The sequence below is a fragment of the Oncorhynchus clarkii genome, chromosome 4 (genome assembly GCF_045791955.1).
Source record: "Oncorhynchus clarkii lewisi isolate Uvic-CL-2024 chromosome 4, UVic_Ocla_1.0, whole genome shotgun sequence".
Classification (NCBI taxonomy): domain Eukaryota; kingdom Metazoa; phylum Chordata; class Actinopteri; order Salmoniformes; family Salmonidae; genus Oncorhynchus; species Oncorhynchus clarkii.
Window position 1 is genome coordinate 11,777,301 of NC_092150.1, and position 19,470 is coordinate 11,796,770.

Here is a 19,470-nt window from a genome sequence, read left to right on the forward strand (position 1 = left end):
ACCAATATCTCATAAACACTCACTCGGAGTCCGAGTCTTGGGCGTCTTGAACCCCGTTGACCACATTGACTAATGGCGACATCATCGTCCTCGTCGTTGTCATGACAACCCCATTGCGCAGGTCCCATGGAGATAACGGAGAGTGTGGAGGCACGGGCAGGCGAGGCGGGGATTTGATGAGGACCCCGTTGCCTCCGATTACAGGGCGTAGATGGGAGGAGACGGGAGACGGGGGGACTGGGGTAGTCCTGGTGGAGATGCTGTGGGGGTTGTAGTCACTCAGTTTCTCCCGCAGGCGATTCTTCATGTTCTTGTCAGTCAGAGGAGGAGGGGAGGTGATCTTGTTTTTCAGAATGCCTGGTTGTAAACGCAGAGGGTGAATGCACAATCCCCAGTCAGTTATACAAGAAAACACACACACACACAAACAGACACATGCACCTTATTTGGATAGGAATAACATTTTAGGTACTAGATTATAATTTTTTGAATTAGAATAGCCACAAAGTCAGATTCCAAAGTAAACATTTGCTACAAAAAATGTGCTTTTTGATATTAATTTTCAGGTTAGTAGTGTGGTTAAGATTGGGTTAGGTTTCAAATAGAATTTAAGAAGAACATTTGCAGAAATTCTCTCTCTGTCGCTCGCTCGCTCACCCCTTCTCTTCTCTGTCTGGTTGCAGTCAGGTGAACTGGGAGGGGCACTATCATTCTGGTAGAGGGACTCCCTGTTGATCTTGTTGTCCTGGTGGAGCTCCACGTTGACCTTGGTCTCCACACGCAGCAACTCCACCCCGCAGGGGTCCTCACTCTCACTGGCTGTCGGCAGCTCCACTGGCCAGTAGGGCTTCACGTGATTGGCCACTGTATCCACTTCAGATACAGTAAAATAAATGAACACTTTTAAATATATGAGGTGTGTGTGTGTGTGTGTGTGTGTGTGTGTGTGTGTGTGTGTGTGTGTGTGTGTTTGAACCTGAGTCTACCTATGGGTGTGTTGTGCTGGGACGGTCTCTCGTTGTTCCACCTATGCTTGTGGCTTCCTCTGTGATCATCACTGTCTGAGGAGTAGGACGAGGCATAGGAGCTGCTGTGCTCATCCACCGACAGCTCACTGTCCGAGTCCGAATCTGTTACCATGGAAACACCGGAGCTATAACTTACTCTCTGACCACTGAACTATAGAGTGGTGAGGAGGAGGAGGTGCCCCGCCGACCCATAGTGTTCGGAAATAGTTTAACCATTCATTGTAGTCATTAGCACTCTGATTAGTTGCTATTTTTGCGTTTTCACGTGTCAATTATCTTGGGACATTCTTGGATCACTCATTATATTAATAGTCTGATTTAATCAACCAATATTATAGTCAGTTTACAAATGGTTAAGGGTACAAGACCGTGTGCATATCTGGCTGTGTTGGCAAAATCACTACATATCCCATCGAAACCAGGCGGGGAGAGGCTGCCCGTTGTCACAGTTCCAAGACCATTCAGAAACGTCCTGCTAACTCTCACTAGTGACGTTGGTGAATCTCAAAACTGAACTTGGATCTGCGTAGCAATGATATAATTCACCACCACTGTCTTACAAAAGATAGCTCGAACCAGTCATCACTATTCAACAAAATAATAATTTTCAAGTGTCTTTCCACTAAATTTCTTAGTTACATGACTGTATAGCTAGCAAATGGGTTTTGAAGTCGAGGGTGCAGTATTTATGAAGTTTAGCAATGAGGACTAAAACTAGCATAGTTCAGCTAGCCAGCAAGTTTAGTCAGGGAAAGCGAGCTGGGGACCAGGTATACAGTGCCTTCAGAAAGTATTCACACCCCTTGACTTTTTTTTAACATATTTTGACTCAGGGTTGTGAATATTTAAGTAAATGAAATATTTAGGTCTTTAATTAAAAAATAAATACATCTAAAAATATGTTTTTACTTTCCTTATGAGGTATTGTGTACACAGTATATGGGTGAGATTTCTTTCTTTACTTAACCCATTTTGAATTCAGGCTGTAACACAACAAAATGTGGACTAAGTCAAGGGGTGTGAATACTTTCTGAAGGCACTGTAAGCTATGCATGCTATTTTTTTATTTCTTTATTTCACCTTTATTTAACCAGGTAGGCTAGTTGAGAACAAGTTCTCATTTGCAACTGCGACCTGGCCAAGATAAATCAAAGCAGTGTGACACAGACAACAACACAGAGTTACACATGGAGTAAACAATACACAAGCCAATAACACAATAAACAAGTCAATGACACAGAAGAAAAAAGAAAGTCTATATACAGTGTGTGCAAAAGGCATGAGGAGGTAGGCAATAAATAGGCCATAGGAGCAAATAACTACAATTTAGCAGATTAACACTGGAGTGATAAATGAGCAGATGATGATGTGCAAGTAGAGATACTGGTGTGCAAAAGAGCAGAAAAGTAAATAAAAACAATATGGGGATGAGGTAGGTAGATTGGGTGGGCTATTTACAGATGGACTATGTACAGCTGCAGCGATCGGTTAGCTGCTCAGATAGTTGATGTTTAAAGATGGTGAGGGAAATAAAAGTGTCCAGCTTTTTTTTTTTCCAGCGATTTTTGCAATTCGTTCCAGTCACTGGCAGCAGAGAACTGGAAGGAAAGGCGGCCAAATGAGGTGTTGGCTTTGGGGATGATCAATGAGATATACCTGCTGGATAAGGCGGAGCTTTACCTACCTGAGATAAGGCGGAGCTTTACCTAGCATGGACTTATAGATGACCTGGAGCCAGTAGTTCTGGCGACGAATATGTAGCAAGGGCCAGCTGAATAGAGCATACAGGTAGCAGTAGTGGGTGGTATTGGTAACAAAATGGATGGCACTGTGATAGACAGCATCCAGTTTGCTGAGTAGAGTGTTGGAAGCTATTTTGAATATGACATCACCGAAGTCGAGGATCGGTAGGATAGTCAGTTTTACTAGGGTAAGTTTGGCGGCGTGAGTGAAGGAGGCTTTGTTGCGAAATAGAAAGCTGATTCTAGATTTGATTTTGGATTGGAGATGTTTAATATGAGTCTGGAAGGAGAGTTTACAGTCTAGCCATTTATAGTTGTCCACATATTCCAGGTTGGAACCGTCCAGGGTGGTGATGCTAGTCGGGCGGGCAGGCGAACGGTTGAAAAGCATGCATTTGGTTTTACTGGAGGTTAGTTAGCACAGTGTCCAAGGAAGGGCCAGAAGTATACAGAATGGTGTCGTCTGCGTAGAGGTGGATCAGGGAATCGCCCGCAGCAAGAGTAACATCATTGATATATACAAAGAAAAGAGTCGGCCCGAGAATTGAACCCTGTGGTACCTGTGGAACCATGTGGAACCAGGCGAGGCAGTCATTAGAAAAACCAAGGCTATTGAGTCTGCCGATAAGAATAAGGTGATTGACAGAGTCGAAAGCCTTGGCCAGGTCGATGAAGACGGCTGCACAGTATTGTCTTTTATCGATGGCGGTTATGATATCGTTTAGTACCTTGAGTGTGGCTGAGGTGCACCCATGACCGGCTCGGAAGCCGGATTGCACAGCGGAGAAGGTACGGTGGGATTCGAAATGGTCAGTGATCTGTTTATTAACAGGGCAGGATGGATGGATACAGGTCTGTAACAGTTTCGGTCTAGGGTGTCACCCCCTTTGAAGAGGGGGACGACCGCGGCAGCTTTCCAATCTTTAGGGATCTCGGACGATACGAAAGAGAGGTTGAACAGGCTGGTGATAGGGGTTGCAACAATGGCGGCGGATAGTTTTAGAAAGAGAGGGTCCAGATTGTCTAGCCCAGCTGATTTGTACAGGTCCAGGTTTTGCAGCTCTTTCAGAACATCTGCTGTCTGGATATGGGTGAAGGAGAAGCTGGGGAGGCTTCTCCTTCACTAGGCTAATTCAGGAGACAGATTGTAGTTTTTATGCCCTGATATCAAGAGCGAAAAGTTTGTTTAAACAATTCAGAGACTGAAACAAAGACATCAGATGACTAATATTTAAGAGCAAATTGATATACAATCCCGAAATCAGCTGTAACAGTTAATCGTAAAACAAAGCTTAAAATGGTGTTTGAGTGAACCCTGAATCCCAAAAATGAATGATGAATTCACTTCCGGATACGGTAGACTCCTTCTCCTCACCACTCTATAGGCCTGAGCAGCCAATGGCACGTAAATTATTGAGACATTCGGATGCACTAAGATTCCCTGTCAAATGCATTTTGCTACACCCACAATAACATCTGCTAAACACATGTATGTGACCAATAAAATTTGATGACACTCAATGTAACTATATAGGACTGTACCATCTTTCTTGGAGCACTTGCGGAGGAAGATGGAGGAGTCTCCCTCCCCACGGGAACTCTTTTTGGCTGAGCCGGAGGATGTCGTGTGCTTCTGCCCTGAGTCATTCCTGTTGGAAGAAAGAGGCATGATGAGTACAGAAATAATAACTTGAGTATGAAATGTGGTCACGATATTCCATGAACTTTCCTAAAATTCCCAGGTTTTCCATAAATTCTGGTTGGAAGAGTCCCTGAATCAGGAAGGAATAAGCATGAAATCCAGAATCTGGAAAATCTTGAAAAATCTGGGATGTAGGGTTAGTAGAACCTAGCCATTAAAATGTTTGGCTCGTCAGACCACCACTCTGTTCCAGCTGGCGGATGGGTGTTATTAGGTAGGTACTTTATGACATAGAAAATATAATATAATTTTCAACAAACCTTAACTTGTCGATACTTCCTCAATTCCCGACTTGGAAGACATCTAATGTCTTCTAAACCTTCATGTCTAGGTGTAGGGGGTTCGTTTGAATTTAGAAAACTTTCCACTATTAAATGAAAAATTCTCCACTAAAGTGGAACTGACAGGGTTTTATCGTCATGACATCTTATAAAAATGTGTTCCTATACACCCCCAGAAAGAACAAGATATTAATTATTATTATTTATTTTTACATTTTACAATACAGAAAATACACCTGAATGGATTTCTACAAATATTTAAATACCAAGGGTGTCCTCTTACATTTGGGAACTTTACAGTCCTATTGATCAGACAACCATGAACAGGTAGCTTATTTCTCCCTCCCTACAATAAACATCTATGTCAGCCAGAGAGGGATGAACTAAAATCTAATGAGGCAAGAGTAGATAAACTCTCTGAAATGTTTTCCATTCGTAGTTGGCCATGAACATTTCACTGATAAACAAAGGGAAATAGTAGCCTGCTCGCCTTCTGCAGCTTTCCAGCCAATGCATGCTTGTCCCAACCCACGTTTTGGCAACTGAATGGAAAATACCTGCCCACCCATTTGATCGATTCCAAATACATTTGATTGACAACTAAGAGATATGCATGCTAACTGTGGATAACAGCCTTAGTTAAATTCGTAAGTTTTTATCCAAAATATTGAGTAATTGAAACTGAAAAAGTGCATCCCTGAATGGGTGGAGGCAGCAAAATATGGACAGCTGTGATTTACAACCCGAGAGCAACATTTTTTGGACTACCAATAAATGTAATGGTGAATTGTATATCTATTTATTCTGCCAACAATGCCGTAATCTACATCATGGAATATTATTGTCAAATAGAACCTATTTTTCAAACCTCCTACAAAGTTGATTTTGTAGTATAAACTGGGCATTTGATATTTTTGACTGATATTATGATTTTCTGTTTGTTTTATATCTGCAAAGTAGTTAAAGTGCTGTCAGTTCCACTTTAAGTGTGTCCGCCACCGTCTTGTCTGTCTCAAATGTTGTCATTGATTGAGACAGGTGGTTCCACTCCAAAGTGAGGCATGTCATGATGACAATCACATCGTCTCAATCAATGAGAGAAGATTTGAAATAGACAAGATGGAGGCATACACATTGTTGGATTACTTCATGGAGAATTTTCTAAATTCAAACCAAGTCCCTGCCACTTGACATGGACGTTTAGAAGACATTCGTTGTCTTCCATGTTGGGAATTGAGGAAGTATCGCCAAGTTAAGGTTGATAGAATATTATCTGTGCTACGCCAAACAGTACCTAACCTGTAACGGCTAATAGAGCATCACATTAGCTCGGCACATTCTGTTAGCTAAGTAGAACCCAGTTCCCACCCAGTAAGTCACCTGGCCTGGCTTCTGCTGAAGCTGCGGACTGATCTAACTGTGCTGTCCAGGGAGGCAGTGGACTCTCCGATGGCCGTACGGTACAGACTGTCCTCCTCTGTGTACGAATGCTTAGCGTTCAGTGAACGCTGGGGACACAAAGAAGTAATAAACTAAATTGTAGTCATTCAGCAGACACTCTTATCCAGAGCAACTTACAAGAGCAATTAGGGTTAAGTGCCTTGCTCAAGGGCACATTGACCGATCTTTCAACTAGTCGGATCGGGGATTCAAACAAGTGACATTTCGGTTACTGGCCCAGTGCTCTTAACCACTAGGCTGCCTGCTGCCCGATGCAACTCAGAACTAATTTCTCAACATAAATGTACAGGTATACTACACTTAACTATGGACTGGTGTGTACTCACTGTGAGGAGAGTGGAGCAGGTGGCAGTAGGCTCCTCCACTATGTATTTCCTCCCTGTGAGGATGTTCTTTAGGTTGGTCCTGACCTCCTTGTTGAAAACACAGTAGAAGAAGAATATGCACACACCCTGAGAGAGAGAGAGAGAGAGAGAGAGAGAGAGAGAGAGAAAGAGAGAGCGAGAGAGCGAGAGAGAGAGAGAGAGAGAGAGAAAGAGAGAGCGAGAGAGCGAGAGAGAGAGAGAGAGACAGAGAGAAAGAGAGAGCGAGAGAGCGAGAGAGAGAGAGACAGAGAGATGGATAATTGCACATCAGATAAATATAACCACAGTAAGACTTTTTGAAGCACTGTTTTTGACAAGCCAAAAAGCCAAGTACCTGAAGGCAGCTGAAGATGGCAAAGAGGTAGTGTAAGGAGAGGATGTCACTGTTGACCGCCATGAGGCCCAGGAGCCAGGTAGCACTGAGGAGCAACAGGAGGAGGAAGGCTACATGTAGGGAACAGCTGGAGAGGAAATGTTTGTTATGTTTGAATAGAATCCAGCCAACATGGTATGCTACGTGATAACTATTTTCTAACCCCACATGGTTATCCTGTCTCGAAGTACTCACATTGCTCCAGACTTCTCAAATGTCCACTGTCTCTTTCCGCATGAGGCCTTGGCGGCCATTAAGAATAAAGCAATGTTGACCTATGGGAGATACATGAGACAGAGATGAATAACATAATCCACTGGCCAGATCCAATCCAGTATAGTCCAACAAATAAACAGCGTCTACATACACACTCACCAGTACTACTATAGCGATGGGCCCAGCGATACTCCAGATGAGTGTGTCGTGGACAGAAAGCCAACAGAAGTCTGGGTTCCCATAGCCCTCAGGGTCCAACCCTACTGCCAGGCCTACAAGAGAGGAAAAACCCACACAGTGAGCATGTGCTTCCAGATTATGTTGTTTATGTTGATTATGTTGCATCTGTGTCCCTCTCTGTCTTTGCATGCATGCATGCATGCGTGTGTGTGTGCGTGTGTGTCTCTCACTCACCGGTGATGATGGCAGGAATGCCCCAGCCAATGGAGTAGTAAAACCTCATGCGGCCATGGTTGATGTTCCTGACTTCAGTCAGCATGCGGTAGATGTGGAGGCCCTCCACCAACATCCAGGCAAACGTACACATGTAGAAGTAGTGCAGCAGGATGGCTACCACTGTACACATGAACTGAGGGACAGAGAGGTAGGGAAAGATGATTAAAGCCACTGTTTTGAAAGCCAACTGTGCTAATTGTTATTTAAGCTGTCTGTGAACTAAGTCTGGTTCAGTAACTGCTAATCTATAACAACAGAACACAATGCAATGGCTGAGGCCAAATCCACATATTGCCAAACAGACAGAACTATTATTGTCAAAGATAAAGCCACTTAGCACTGCTGTTAAGAGTGCTGGGCCAGTAATCGGAAGGTTGCTGGTTTGAATCCCCAAGCCAACTAACTGACAAATCTGTTGAGGTGCTCTTGAGCAAGGCACTTAACCCTAATTACTCCTGGGCGTCACCCTGGATAAGAGTGTCTGCTAAATGACTAAAATGTACTCAAGGGGGACTAGCCTTCCTCATGTCAGCATTGGCCTGTACAGGGCAGGCTGTAGCCAATATGCATAGGCTATCACCTATGCACTTTGACCTGTAGGCTAATTATTTATTTACATACACTTGTGCTTTTCTTAACAGAAAAGCTACTGTTTTTTTGGTTTTCAAATCAATTTAATTGGCTATTTTGGTTAATGGCCTTTGTGCCCTGGCAGATATGGCACAGAATGGCCTTTCCCCGGCGGGAAGGGTTGGGTGGGGGTAGACTGCAGGAACACCATATGTACAAAAGTATGTGGACACGCCTTCAAATTTGTGGATTTGGCTATCTCCATAGACAAAGATTGGCAATCTCCATTGACAAAGATTGGCAATCTCCATAGACAAATATTGGCAATCTCCATAGACAAAGATTGGCAATCTCCATAGACAAAGATTGGCAATCTCCATAGACAAAGATTGGCAATCTCCATAGACAAATATTGGAATCTCCATAGAGAGATTGCAATCTCCATAGACAAAGATTGGCAGTAGAATGGCCTTACTGAAGAGCTCAGTGACTTTCAACATGGCACTCTTATAGGATGCAACCTTTCTAACAAGTCAGTTTGTCAAATTTCTGGCCTGCTAGAGCTTCCCCGGTCAACTGTAAGTGCTGTTAAGTGCTGTTAGTACTGAAGCGCATAGCTCTTAAAAAAAAACATATTTCCTCGGTTGCAACACTCACTACCGAGTTTCAAACTCCCTGTGGAAGCAACATCAGCACAATAACTGTTCGTCAGGAGCTTCATAAAATGGGTTTCCATGGCTGAGCAGCCGCACAAAAGCCTAAGATCACCATGCACAATGCCAAGCGTCGGCTGGAGTGGTGTAAAGCTTGCTGCTATTGTACTCTGGAGCAGTGGAAATGCTTTCTCTGGAGTGATGAATCACGCTTCACAGTCCGACAGACGATTCTGGGTTTGGTGGATGCCAGAAGAACATTACCTGCCCCAATGCATAGTTGGAGGAGGAATAATGGTCTGGGCTGATTTTCATGTTTGTGCTAGGCATGCAATGACATTCAAGACGATTCTGTTCTTCCAACCTTGTGGCAACAGTTTGGGGAAGGCCCTTTCCTGTTTCAGCATGACAATGCTCCTGTGCACAAAGTGAGGTCCATACAAAAATGGTTTGTCAAGATCGGTGTAGAAGAACTTGACTGGCCTGCACAGAGCCCTGACCTCAACCCCATCGAATACCTTCGGGATGAATTGGAACGCTGACTGCATGCAGGCCTAATCGCCCAACATCAGTGCCCAACTACACTAATGCTCTTGTGGCTGAATGGAAGCAAGTCCCCATAGCAATGTTCCAACATCTAGTGGAAAGCCTTACCAGAGAAGTGGGGCACCAACTCCATATTAATGCCCATGATTTTGGAATGAGATGTTCGACGAGCATACTTTTGGTCATGTAGTGTATATTGACAATACAATAATGCAATAAGACAAAATAAAGTGTTTTTCGGGTGTGCCTCAGGGTTGTGTGCTAGGGTCTCACCGCATTTTCAGTCTGGTTGATTCCGAAGAGTAAGACGAGCTGGGAGAGGAAGATTGACACCACCAGGTTCTTGTGTATGCTGTGGAGGTTAGAGCGGAGCTTCGGGAGAATGGCCAGCAGGAAGAAGGTGATGAGGAGGGCCACCAGCGAGGCTGACACCGTGGTGTAGGTGATGATCTTCAGGGGCAGGACCTCTCCATGCTGAGGAGGTAAGCATGGCCAGGGGTAAGATCAAATAATAGAAGTTAACATAAGCTGAGCCACCATAACTGAATGTTTGGTAGGGGGCTCTGGGTGGTACCTCTCTCTTGGAGATGTCCATGAGCACAGCAGAGCTGGACATGTGACTGCACTGGCAGCTGATGTGGGTGCTGTTCCTGAACACCAGCTCACACCCCTTGGCAGACCAGCCTCCCGTTCCTTGAAACCTGGAGCCAAAATAGATATTGTTTTATATGATTTACAGTACCAGTCAAAAGTTTGGACACATCTACTCATTCAAGGGTTTTTCTTTATTTTTACTATTTCTACATCAAAGACATCAAACTATGAACTAACACATATGGAATCATGTAGTAACCAAAAAAGTGTTAAACAAATAATAATATATTTTATATTTCAGATTCTTCAAAGTAGCCACACTTTGCCTTTGACAGCTTTGCACACTCTTGGCATTCTCTCAACCAGATTCATGAGGTAGTCACCAGGAATGCATTTCAATGAACAGGTGTGCCTTGTTAAAAGTTCATTTGTGGAATGTCTTTCCTTTTTTATGCGTTTGAGCCAATAAGTTGTGTTGTGACAAGGTAGGGGTGATATACAGAAGATAGCCCTATTTGGTAAAAGGCCGAGTCCACATTATGGCAAGAACAGCTCAAACAAGCAAAGAGAAATGACAGTCCATCATTACTTTAAGACATGAAGGTCAGTCAATACGGAACATTTCAAGAACTTTTAAAGTTTCTTCAAGTGCAGTCGCAAAAACAAACCATCAAATGCTTTGATGAAACTGGCTCTCATGAGGACCGCCACAGGAAAGGACGACCCAGAGATACCTCTGCTGCAGAGGCCAAGTTCATTAGAGTTAGCAGTCTGAGAAATTGCAGGCCAAATAAATGCTTCACAAGAGTTTAAGTAAGAGACATATCTCAACATCAACTGTTCAGAGGAGACTTCATGAATCAGGCCTTCATGGACGAATTGCTGCAAAGAAACCACTATAAAAGGACACCAATAATAAGAAGAGACTTGCTTGGACCAAGAAACATGAGCAATTGGACATTAGACCGGTGAAAATCTGTCATTTGGTCTGATGAGTCCAAATGTAAGATTTTTGGTTCTAACCGCTGTGTCTTTGTAGACGCAGCGTAGGTGAATGGATGACCTCTGCATGTATGGTTCCCACCGTGAAGCATGGAGGATGAGGTGTGATGGTGCTTTGCTGGTGACACAGTCAATAATTTATTTAGAATTCAAGGCATACTTAATCAGCATGGCTACCACAGCATTCTGCAGCGATACCCCATACCATCTGGTCCACAATCACCTGACCTCAACCCAATTGAGATGGTGTGGAAAGTTGGACAGCAGAGTGAAGGAAAGGCAGCCAACAAGTGCTCAGAATATGTGGGAACTCCTTTAAGACTGTTGGAAAAGCATTCCTGGTGATGCTGGCTGAGAGAATACCAAGATTGTGCAACGTTGTCATCAAGGCAAAGGGTGGCTACTTTGAAATATCTAAAAATATAAATATATTTTGGTTTAACACTTCTTTGGTTACTACATGATTCCATATGTGTTATTTCATAGTTTTGATGTATTCACTATTATTCTACAATGTAGAAAATAGTACAAATAAAGAAAAACCCTTGAATGAGTAGGTGTGTCTAAACTTTTGACAGGTACTGTATGTTCTTGAACATAATCTAGCTAAACTCCATTCTAAATTTACGATCTGAGTAAGAGTATTGATAGGTATGCTTTTCCTTACGGGATGGAATGATTCCAGTAGACACAGACAGGTTTGGTCCTCTCCTCTGTCTCCAGTAGTGTGTATTCAAGTGTGATGGCCTGTGCCAGAAGAGAGGTCGAGGGCACCCCCTCGCTGTAGACCACCGTGCTCACAATAGGTGTGTTGATGATGGGCCGCTTGGGGATTCTAAACACACACATTTATGTTTACATTGACTTTAGTCATCCAAGAGATGTTCATGTTGAGAGTGACTTTCCACAAGGACCTATAGCAGGGCAAATGGTGGCCCGCATATCAAACCCCCCCCCCCCCCCCTGACAGTCACTGACAGTCACTCAATTAGCCCATGTCAGGTCATTTTTTGTTGTTGATTGATACAGTAGTCTAGCCAGCTGTCTAAACTTGTAGTAATCATGGTCAAATTACCGATCGGAGGGCCCCATTGATTTTGTTAGTCACTCTCACTAAGTTATCATTTTAAAAACTGCAAAGTTTTCTCTCTGCCCCATTGCAAAATTTGTAGAATTGCATGAAATTTGTTATAAAAAAATTGCTAAATCTTCTGTCCGCCATCACGGCAAAATGTGTAGAATTGCTTTAAAACTTTAAAACTGTACACTTTTCTCTACGCCCATGACAACATTTTAAGAATGACAGAAAATTAAAGAATATTTTTTTCTCTCCGCTGTCAAGAGGGCCGCTAAAATGTTTTGTTCTCTAGGTGTGGATGTGGGTACACAGACCCGCGAGCCACTGCGGCCCTTCAAAGTTGCATATCCCTGGCCTATAGCCACATCCCTGGCCTATAGCCACATCCCTGGCCTATAGTGAGGTAGCATAAAAACATCTATCACAAGGAAAACTAGACAAAAACCAAACCCAGCATTCCCAGTGGTAAACAATACCTCAGGCTCCTGCGATCAACGTCGTAGTTCTCAGGCAGTAGCTGTCCCAGGGTCCTATAGATGATCACCACGGCAACAGGGAGAGGGCCTGGGACCTCAGCGTGACGACGCATTTTCTTGGCAGACACCTGGTGACCCACGGTGGTGGCTTCAGCCTGGACAGGGGGCGCGTTTATGGCTGTTGCGTCTGTGGCTGCTGCTATCGAGACCACTATAACGATTGAAACCGATACTATGACAATGAATGAATGAATGATTCTCACATAAAAAACTCTACCAGACTGGTTGAAAAACTTGACCAACTGTTTATACAGTACAACAGCTCAGACTTAAAGGGGCAATCTGCAGTTGAAACAATAACAAAGTGGCCACCGCGCCATTGTTTTAGCGAACAGTTGAAAGATGAGAATGGAGAGTCTTTAAGTTAGAATCTTCAATAATTAATGAGTATATATCAATAATTTAAAAGTAAAAAAATGTGTCACAATCACAGATTGCCTCTTTAATGAACTATTTACATTGTGAAAGTGACATAATGAACCACAAAATGTCTATGCTGCACTAATACTTTAATCCCACCTTTAACCTCCTCTGGCTGTTCTTGCTGTGTTGGGAATTCTGGGAAGCGGACAGAAGATTCCATTTCTTTGGAATAGGCCTCCTGGATCTCTTGGAAATGCGGGATGTTTGTCCGTTCTGGCCTGGACGGGTCCAAGTAATCCAAAGAAACAACTGTGAGCACAGAGAGAGAGAATGTGTGATAATTATGCTTGTCTCCACAAGAGGTATTGGTGGTAGGTTGTTTGAAATGCACAATGTAACCTTACTGTGCATTAATTAGTAATGAAAATTAGGTTACAGCAACAAAATAATTGTGTCATTGCACTGCAGATAGACTCACTCATGTTTTCCGTGACAACAGTAAAAGGTTTCAGGTAGGTCTTCCTCATGTTTTGGGCTAGGGCTTGGGCGTACTCCTCGAAGCTGTGCAGTAGTAGAGCTGTGCCACCTTCGGAACGCTGGATCTCCTCCCAGTGTCCTCTGTTAGCAGGGTCCAGGATGGCACTGCCCGCTCGAACCATGTTCTAGAACATTAACAGGGCATGTCATACACCTATATCACATCTATACTATGCACTACTCTGTATTGGCCTGTGTGGCCAGAATACATCAGAGACAAACAGAAGGCATAATCGGTATCATATATCCTAAATGAAGCACGTGAAAACAAAGCCAACAGAACAGAGATAAATGAAGAAAACAAAAGAAGGAAAGGAGAGCTGTCCTATAAAGGAAGGCAGGTGGGGGGTCACTGTACACACATCACCTCACCACCCCTGGGGGAACTGCTACTCCCATTGGCTCAATCACCCAATACACTCTTTTTTCATTGTTTCTTGACCCCTTAAACCCTTCCAGATGCACCTTCTGGTATCTAACACATCCCAAAGAGCTAGGGCTGGTGCCAGGAATGCACACTGTTAGCCATCAGCGCCCAGTATGGCCACAGCCTTAATAAAGCTCATAGAAAACATGCTAATCATTACGCTGTATTACTTACACATAATAGGCTCTAGATCACATTTTCTATAGGGGGAGAAATCTCCAACTGGGAAAACAGGCTCTTAGCAAACCGGTACCACCAGCTATAAGCAGGATTTGTGGAAACTATTAGCGACTTAAAGCTAGTAGGATCCTTAAGCAGTTGAGCTTAACAATGTGGGTCATTCATTCAACTTTGAGCGAGTCTCCGAATACTGTGAGAGAACATTTAGGGTAAACATATGATAGAGAACTATTTGAGGGTATATTTCTACACTTAGAAAAAAAGGTGTTATCTAGAACCTAAAATGGTTCTTCGGCTGTCCCCATAGGATAACCCTTTGAATAACTATTTTTGGTTCCAGGTAGAAACCTTTTTGAGTTTCATGTATAACCCTTTCCATAGAGGGTTCTACATGAAACCCAAAAGATTTCTACCTGGAACCAAAAATGGTTATCCTGTGGGGACAGCCGAAGAACTCTCTTGGAACCCTTTTTTCTAAGAGTGTATGAGTTCCTGAAGTCATTGTAAGTAGTAGTGTTGCTAAGGCCAATGAACAAGCTAACTCCACAACTATCCTGTCTATCTTATCATGTCAAGCTCAACACATTATTTGAGAGCTGAGAAAGACCACTACAAGGCACCGAATGGCACTAAACATTCAACACCAGTTGAAGCATGTTTCCAGAGGCCCACCTCATGGAAGTGAATGTCTCTTGTGGTGGCCATGTCGAAGCCCAGCTGTTGGCTCTCGTACTGCAGCAGGCGGGTCAGGAGGCTGTAGGCCGTCTTCACGTCGTTGCCCTGGAGGTCTTCCGTGCGGTTGGTGGCGCTCCGCAGCATGCTGGCCATGCCCTTTGACCTCTCACCGTCCATCCTGGAGCTGTTGAGGTGCAACTCCTCGTCCTGAAGGCCAGAGGTCAGGGAGACGTCAGAGGTCAGACAGTTGTCTCAATGATAGAAGAGGGTTTTACTCTCAATGGGACTTCCTGGTTTGAATAAAGGTTAAATCAAGACATACCTCTTTTTTCAGCTGAGAGAAGGTGATAGAGGTGCAGTTGAAGAGATTGGGAGGCAGCCAGCCGTTCTCATCGCTGCAGTGGCGGATGGCCGTGCCTAGTGGGGAGGAGAAAGATATGGGGAGAGAAGGGTAAGGAAGAGCAGGACTGATTGTGACGATTCTCTGTTGACCTCTATTGCCTTTTAGCTGACACAGGATAACAACAGTATAAACAGTATTGTCTGCTCAAATTTCAATCAAATCTATGCATTGCTGTGCTTACCAGTGGATCCCTTGGGACACTTCATGGCAGCAGGTTGTTCAAACTGGGTCGTTGGCCACCAAATCCCTGCATCAAAGGCCTTGGGACAGCCTTCATATACAACTGGTGAAGAGATTAGAACAACCAAGCACAGGGAGCCAATGAGTTAAGGTCAGGGTCAGGGAGCCAATGAGTTAGGGTCAGGGTCAGGGAGCCAATGAGTTAGTAAGGGTTAGGGTCAGGGAGCCAATGAGTTAGGGTCAGGGTCAGGGAGCCAATGAGTTAGTAAGGGTTAGGGTCAGGGAGCTAATGAGTTTGGGTCAGGATCAGGATCAGGGTCAGGGAGCCAATGAGTTAGTAAGGGTTAGGGTCAGGGAGCTAATGAGTTTGGGTCAGGATCAGGGTCAGGGAGCGAATGAGTTAGTAAGGGTTAGGGTCAGGGAGCTAATGAGTTTGGGTCAGGATCAGGGTCAGGGTCATGGAGCCAATGAGTTAGTAAGGGTTAGGGTCAGGGAGCTAATGAGTTTGGGTCAGGATCAGGGTCAGGGAGCGAATTAGTTAGTAAGGGTTAGAGTCAGGGAGCGAATGAGTTAGTAAGATGTGTTAGTAAGAGTTAGTAAGATCCTTACCCATGCACCCGCTGGAGGTGACCTCGGCAAAGGGGTTGTCACAGCGGTTACACTGGCGCCCGATCACGCCGGTCCTGCACTGACACTGGCCCGTGTGGGGGTGACAGGAGCGCGACATGGCGCCAAGCTGGAAACACTCGCAGGATAGGCAAGTGTCCCCTCCCTCGGGTCGGTAGTAGTTATCCTGAAGGCAGGAGAGAGCGTGAACTGAGCATGCAATACAGGAGGGAATGGGGACAGCTAGAACACATACCCAGAAGAGACTACGTGTGGTTAATTATTTTCCGTACCTTACAGCGGCACTCCCCAGTGGTCTTGTTGCAATCTCGGTAGAAACCTTTGCTGACATCACAGTTACATGGGCCACAGATAGGGTTCCCCCACCATCCGCGAGCACAGGGCAGGTTGGCTCTGGAGAACAACAGAACTATGTGTTATTCCACTTAGAAACCTGTTTATCCTAGCAAGCAAGGATGCACCGATGAAAACCATGAGCAAATCATTAGGGAGTTGAAATATGCTAAGCCAATGCCAAAACTACTATGAATCTGTTTAACACCAACGAATACCAAAGCCAAGGGGCAACAGTTTACAAAATCAAATTACTGCAGAGGTTGATGGAATGTACTGAGTGGTACGGTAGGGGTTAAGTGGGGTTACTGGGGTAAGCTCTGAAACAAAGTGAATTATTTTCTAAAAACATCAGAACTGGCACTGACTCACAGCAGGTGGGGGTTTAAAAAAACGGAATCTAAAATGACAAAAACAAAATAAAATAAACTGTCCTTAGATCAGTGTAGGTACTCACTTGTTCTGGCAGTGCTGTCCGTAGGAGTTGTGACCACACTGGCAGCCGTAGCCGTGGGGGGAGCTGGGCTGGTGGACGCAGGTGGACACATGCTGACAGGGATTCAGGAAACACGCGTCCACACATTCCCTCCCAAAGTACCCTGGGAAAAAATTATATTAATGCATCGTTTCACCAATGGGTGAATAATCCTCTAAAACAACCAATGGTCCAAACCCCATGTCTCTATCATAATCTGCTCAAGAGTTCTTGGAGTTTTTACCCTTGTAGGATGGCTAGAATTAGGTTGATTAAATCAATGGAGGCCAGAGAAAAAACCTGTTGAACGCTTCATCTTTCTTCTTGAACCCCGCAGGACATAAAACAATATAGAGGTAAGATGGACATCGATTTTGAGACATGAGATGTAGTATTTTCACATTTGAGTATACACTTTTCATGTAATCCTCAAAAGGTTATTATGAGAAACCTGTACCACTATGTCAACAGAGCTCGGTGCTTATCGGACGTATTAGGTTACAAAAGCTGACTATTTGGATATACTGTCAATGAAATGGTTAAACAAAGGTGAAATTTAAAAAATGTCTAAATGACATGATAAAGACCCCACGAAACGATTCAGAACATGATGAATCATATTTGTCTTGGTAAAATGTATTTTATAACATAAGGAAGTGAAATGTCAACACCAAAGTGTGTTTTTTGACCCACTGGGCGGAGTAGATGGACACCCTACTAAAAGTATTTCAGTGGGTCCCGTCCGGGGGGCTTACCGGGGTGGCACATGCAGGTGTGTGAGCTCCAGTTGTCGGTGCAGTGGCTGTGCTCAGGGCAGACGTTAGGGGTGCAGGGGTTGGCCACCTCACAACCATCCTCCACTCTGACCTTCTGACCCTGAAGCATGTTGACGTTGGCCAGGTTGGTGGACGTCTCGCCCATCCGCACGCCCTGGCAACACAGGAGAGTAAAGGACCATCAGTGCTGTGTTGGCGCTGACTGATTTCGCTTTCCAAAGATGAGAACAGTACAGTTACATGGTGTGTGTGAGGCTCACCTGCATGCAGCCCTTGAGTCCGCTCTGGACCGTCCCATCCTTCTTCATCAGCCCCCCCACAAACAGACTCCTCAGCCTCAGGCCTGGCAGCTTGTTGCCTATCTCCACTGACCTCTGTGGAACGCACCCACCCATAGAACACTTGCAGAGACCATGTGTATTGTGCATACATACCATATTACACTAGATCATCCATTACATTCACAAACACTAGTACAGAACACACAAATACGGTGCTGCCAGCCAGTGAGGCAGTGAGTACCTGGAACATGCCGTAGTCCAGTGATACTAGGGCCATGTATTTGATGTCCTTCCCATCTTTGATACTCTTCAGCTCCACCAGGACGTGGTGCCACTCCCCGTCGTTCACCCTGACCTGAGAGAAGTCCAGCAGGGCAACCCGCTTCACCCCCAGGAACACCTGGAAACGCACATGTCTGCCGCTGATCTGGAGTCAAGAAGATGGTGAGAGAAAGCAGATGGAAGGCAGAGAAAGAGGGAGAGAGAGGAGGGTGACATGAGAGAAAGGGGGGTGACAAGAAAGAGAGAACATGAAGTTGAGTCATTTAACGTCATTTAACCTTATCATAGCATTAGCTTAACCTTATCATAGCATTAGCTTAACCTTATCATAGCATTAGCTTAGCCTTTATCCAGCATTAATAACATGGAGGAAGGCCCTGGGTGTTGTTGTGTAGGCTCTGGGCTACCCCGGTCCACTCACCAGGAGGTGTATCTTGGAGAAGTCCCCAGCATTGGCCTGCAGCAGGGTGCCAGAGCTCTGCCTGGTTCTGAACATCAAGCCCATGTACCAGGGCACACTGATGGTGACCTCTGGCTCTCGCCACCACACCAGGGCATGGCCATCAAAGTGTTGCGGGGAGGGCATGACTGGAGGAAGGGAAACAGATAGGGTCACTTCAGTTGGAGAACCAACTAGAGTAAAATGAATACAAGTAAACCTTTAGTTATTTACTAGGTTCTTTCTAGGCTTGTTTCAAACAGCCTGACTAAATCCTGACTACAAATCCATGGCAACACATCCAGGGGCTATCATTACATCATTGCCATACAGGTAGATCTTCTGTGTGTATGGTCTTGCAGACGATGAGCTCAGCAATAAAAGTTGTGGACAGAGTCTGTACTTGTTCATTGCTTCCTGTGAAATGGTGATTGATGGGTCGTTCCACGAAATGAGTGCCTTTTGCGTCACTTTGATATTGTAAGTAGAAATTGTAAACCAATGTTGAATTTTAAAAGCCTGTTATATTAAATTAAGTGCCCTTTAATATAGACCACAAGGATAATTCAATAAATTAGATTTTGTTATGAATAAAGGCTAGCTAAAGGGCCAATGTTCAGCACTTTGACATGTCCCTCCATCAACCCTGTGTCACTTCTAGGAAGATTTTATTTAACCACTTAATAACAACATTTCTCCAGGTTTCACCATCATTGTAAAGCCCTAGTTATTTTGTTGCTTGACAAAGTCATTTCTGAAGATTATAATTATTTTGTGATTACTGATTTACTTACATCTGTCCTTTAAGTGACCTGAACTCTTGTTATAATATGGTGAAACTATTCCTTAAAAAAGAAAAACAAATCAAAAGAAAGATTGAACATATAAC

At 44.3% G+C, this 19,470-nt stretch overlaps 1 protein-coding gene across 1 annotated transcript in view; it reads right to left on the reverse strand.

The window, feature by feature from the left end:
- The window catches only part of LOC139406433 (cadherin EGF LAG seven-pass G-type receptor 1-like), an 88,467-nt gene that overhangs the window by 835 nt on the left and 68,162 nt on the right, over positions 1–19,470 (reverse strand). Inside the window, exons 9-34 of the mRNA XM_071149004.1 lie at positions 18,564–18,730; positions 18,102–18,287; positions 17,840–17,953; positions 17,559–17,733; positions 16,786–16,927; positions 16,268–16,388; positions 15,978–16,161; positions 15,370–15,471; positions 15,108–15,202; positions 14,783–14,992; positions 13,445–13,628; positions 13,123–13,275; positions 12,544–12,754; positions 11,657–11,824; positions 9,968–10,094; positions 9,667–9,867; positions 7,583–7,757; positions 7,328–7,440; positions 7,148–7,227; positions 6,914–7,040; positions 6,541–6,666; positions 6,134–6,261; positions 4,313–4,419; positions 987–1,130; positions 658–873; positions 24–357 (exon numbers count right to left, since the gene is read on the reverse strand). Coding sequence (XP_071005105.1) covers positions 24–357; positions 658–873; positions 987–1,130; positions 4,313–4,419; positions 6,134–6,261; positions 6,541–6,666; positions 6,914–7,040; positions 7,148–7,227; positions 7,328–7,440; positions 7,583–7,757; positions 9,667–9,867; positions 9,968–10,094; positions 11,657–11,824; positions 12,544–12,754; positions 13,123–13,275; positions 13,445–13,628; positions 14,783–14,992; positions 15,108–15,202; positions 15,370–15,471; positions 15,978–16,161; positions 16,268–16,388; positions 16,786–16,927; positions 17,559–17,733; positions 17,840–17,953; positions 18,102–18,287; positions 18,564–18,730 — 4,090 coding nt within the window. The remainder of the gene's footprint in view (positions 1–23; positions 358–657; positions 874–986; positions 1,131–4,312; positions 4,420–6,133; positions 6,262–6,540; positions 6,667–6,913; positions 7,041–7,147; positions 7,228–7,327; positions 7,441–7,582; positions 7,758–9,666; positions 9,868–9,967; positions 10,095–11,656; positions 11,825–12,543; positions 12,755–13,122; positions 13,276–13,444; positions 13,629–14,782; positions 14,993–15,107; positions 15,203–15,369; positions 15,472–15,977; positions 16,162–16,267; positions 16,389–16,785; positions 16,928–17,558; positions 17,734–17,839; positions 17,954–18,101; positions 18,288–18,563; positions 18,731–19,470) is intronic.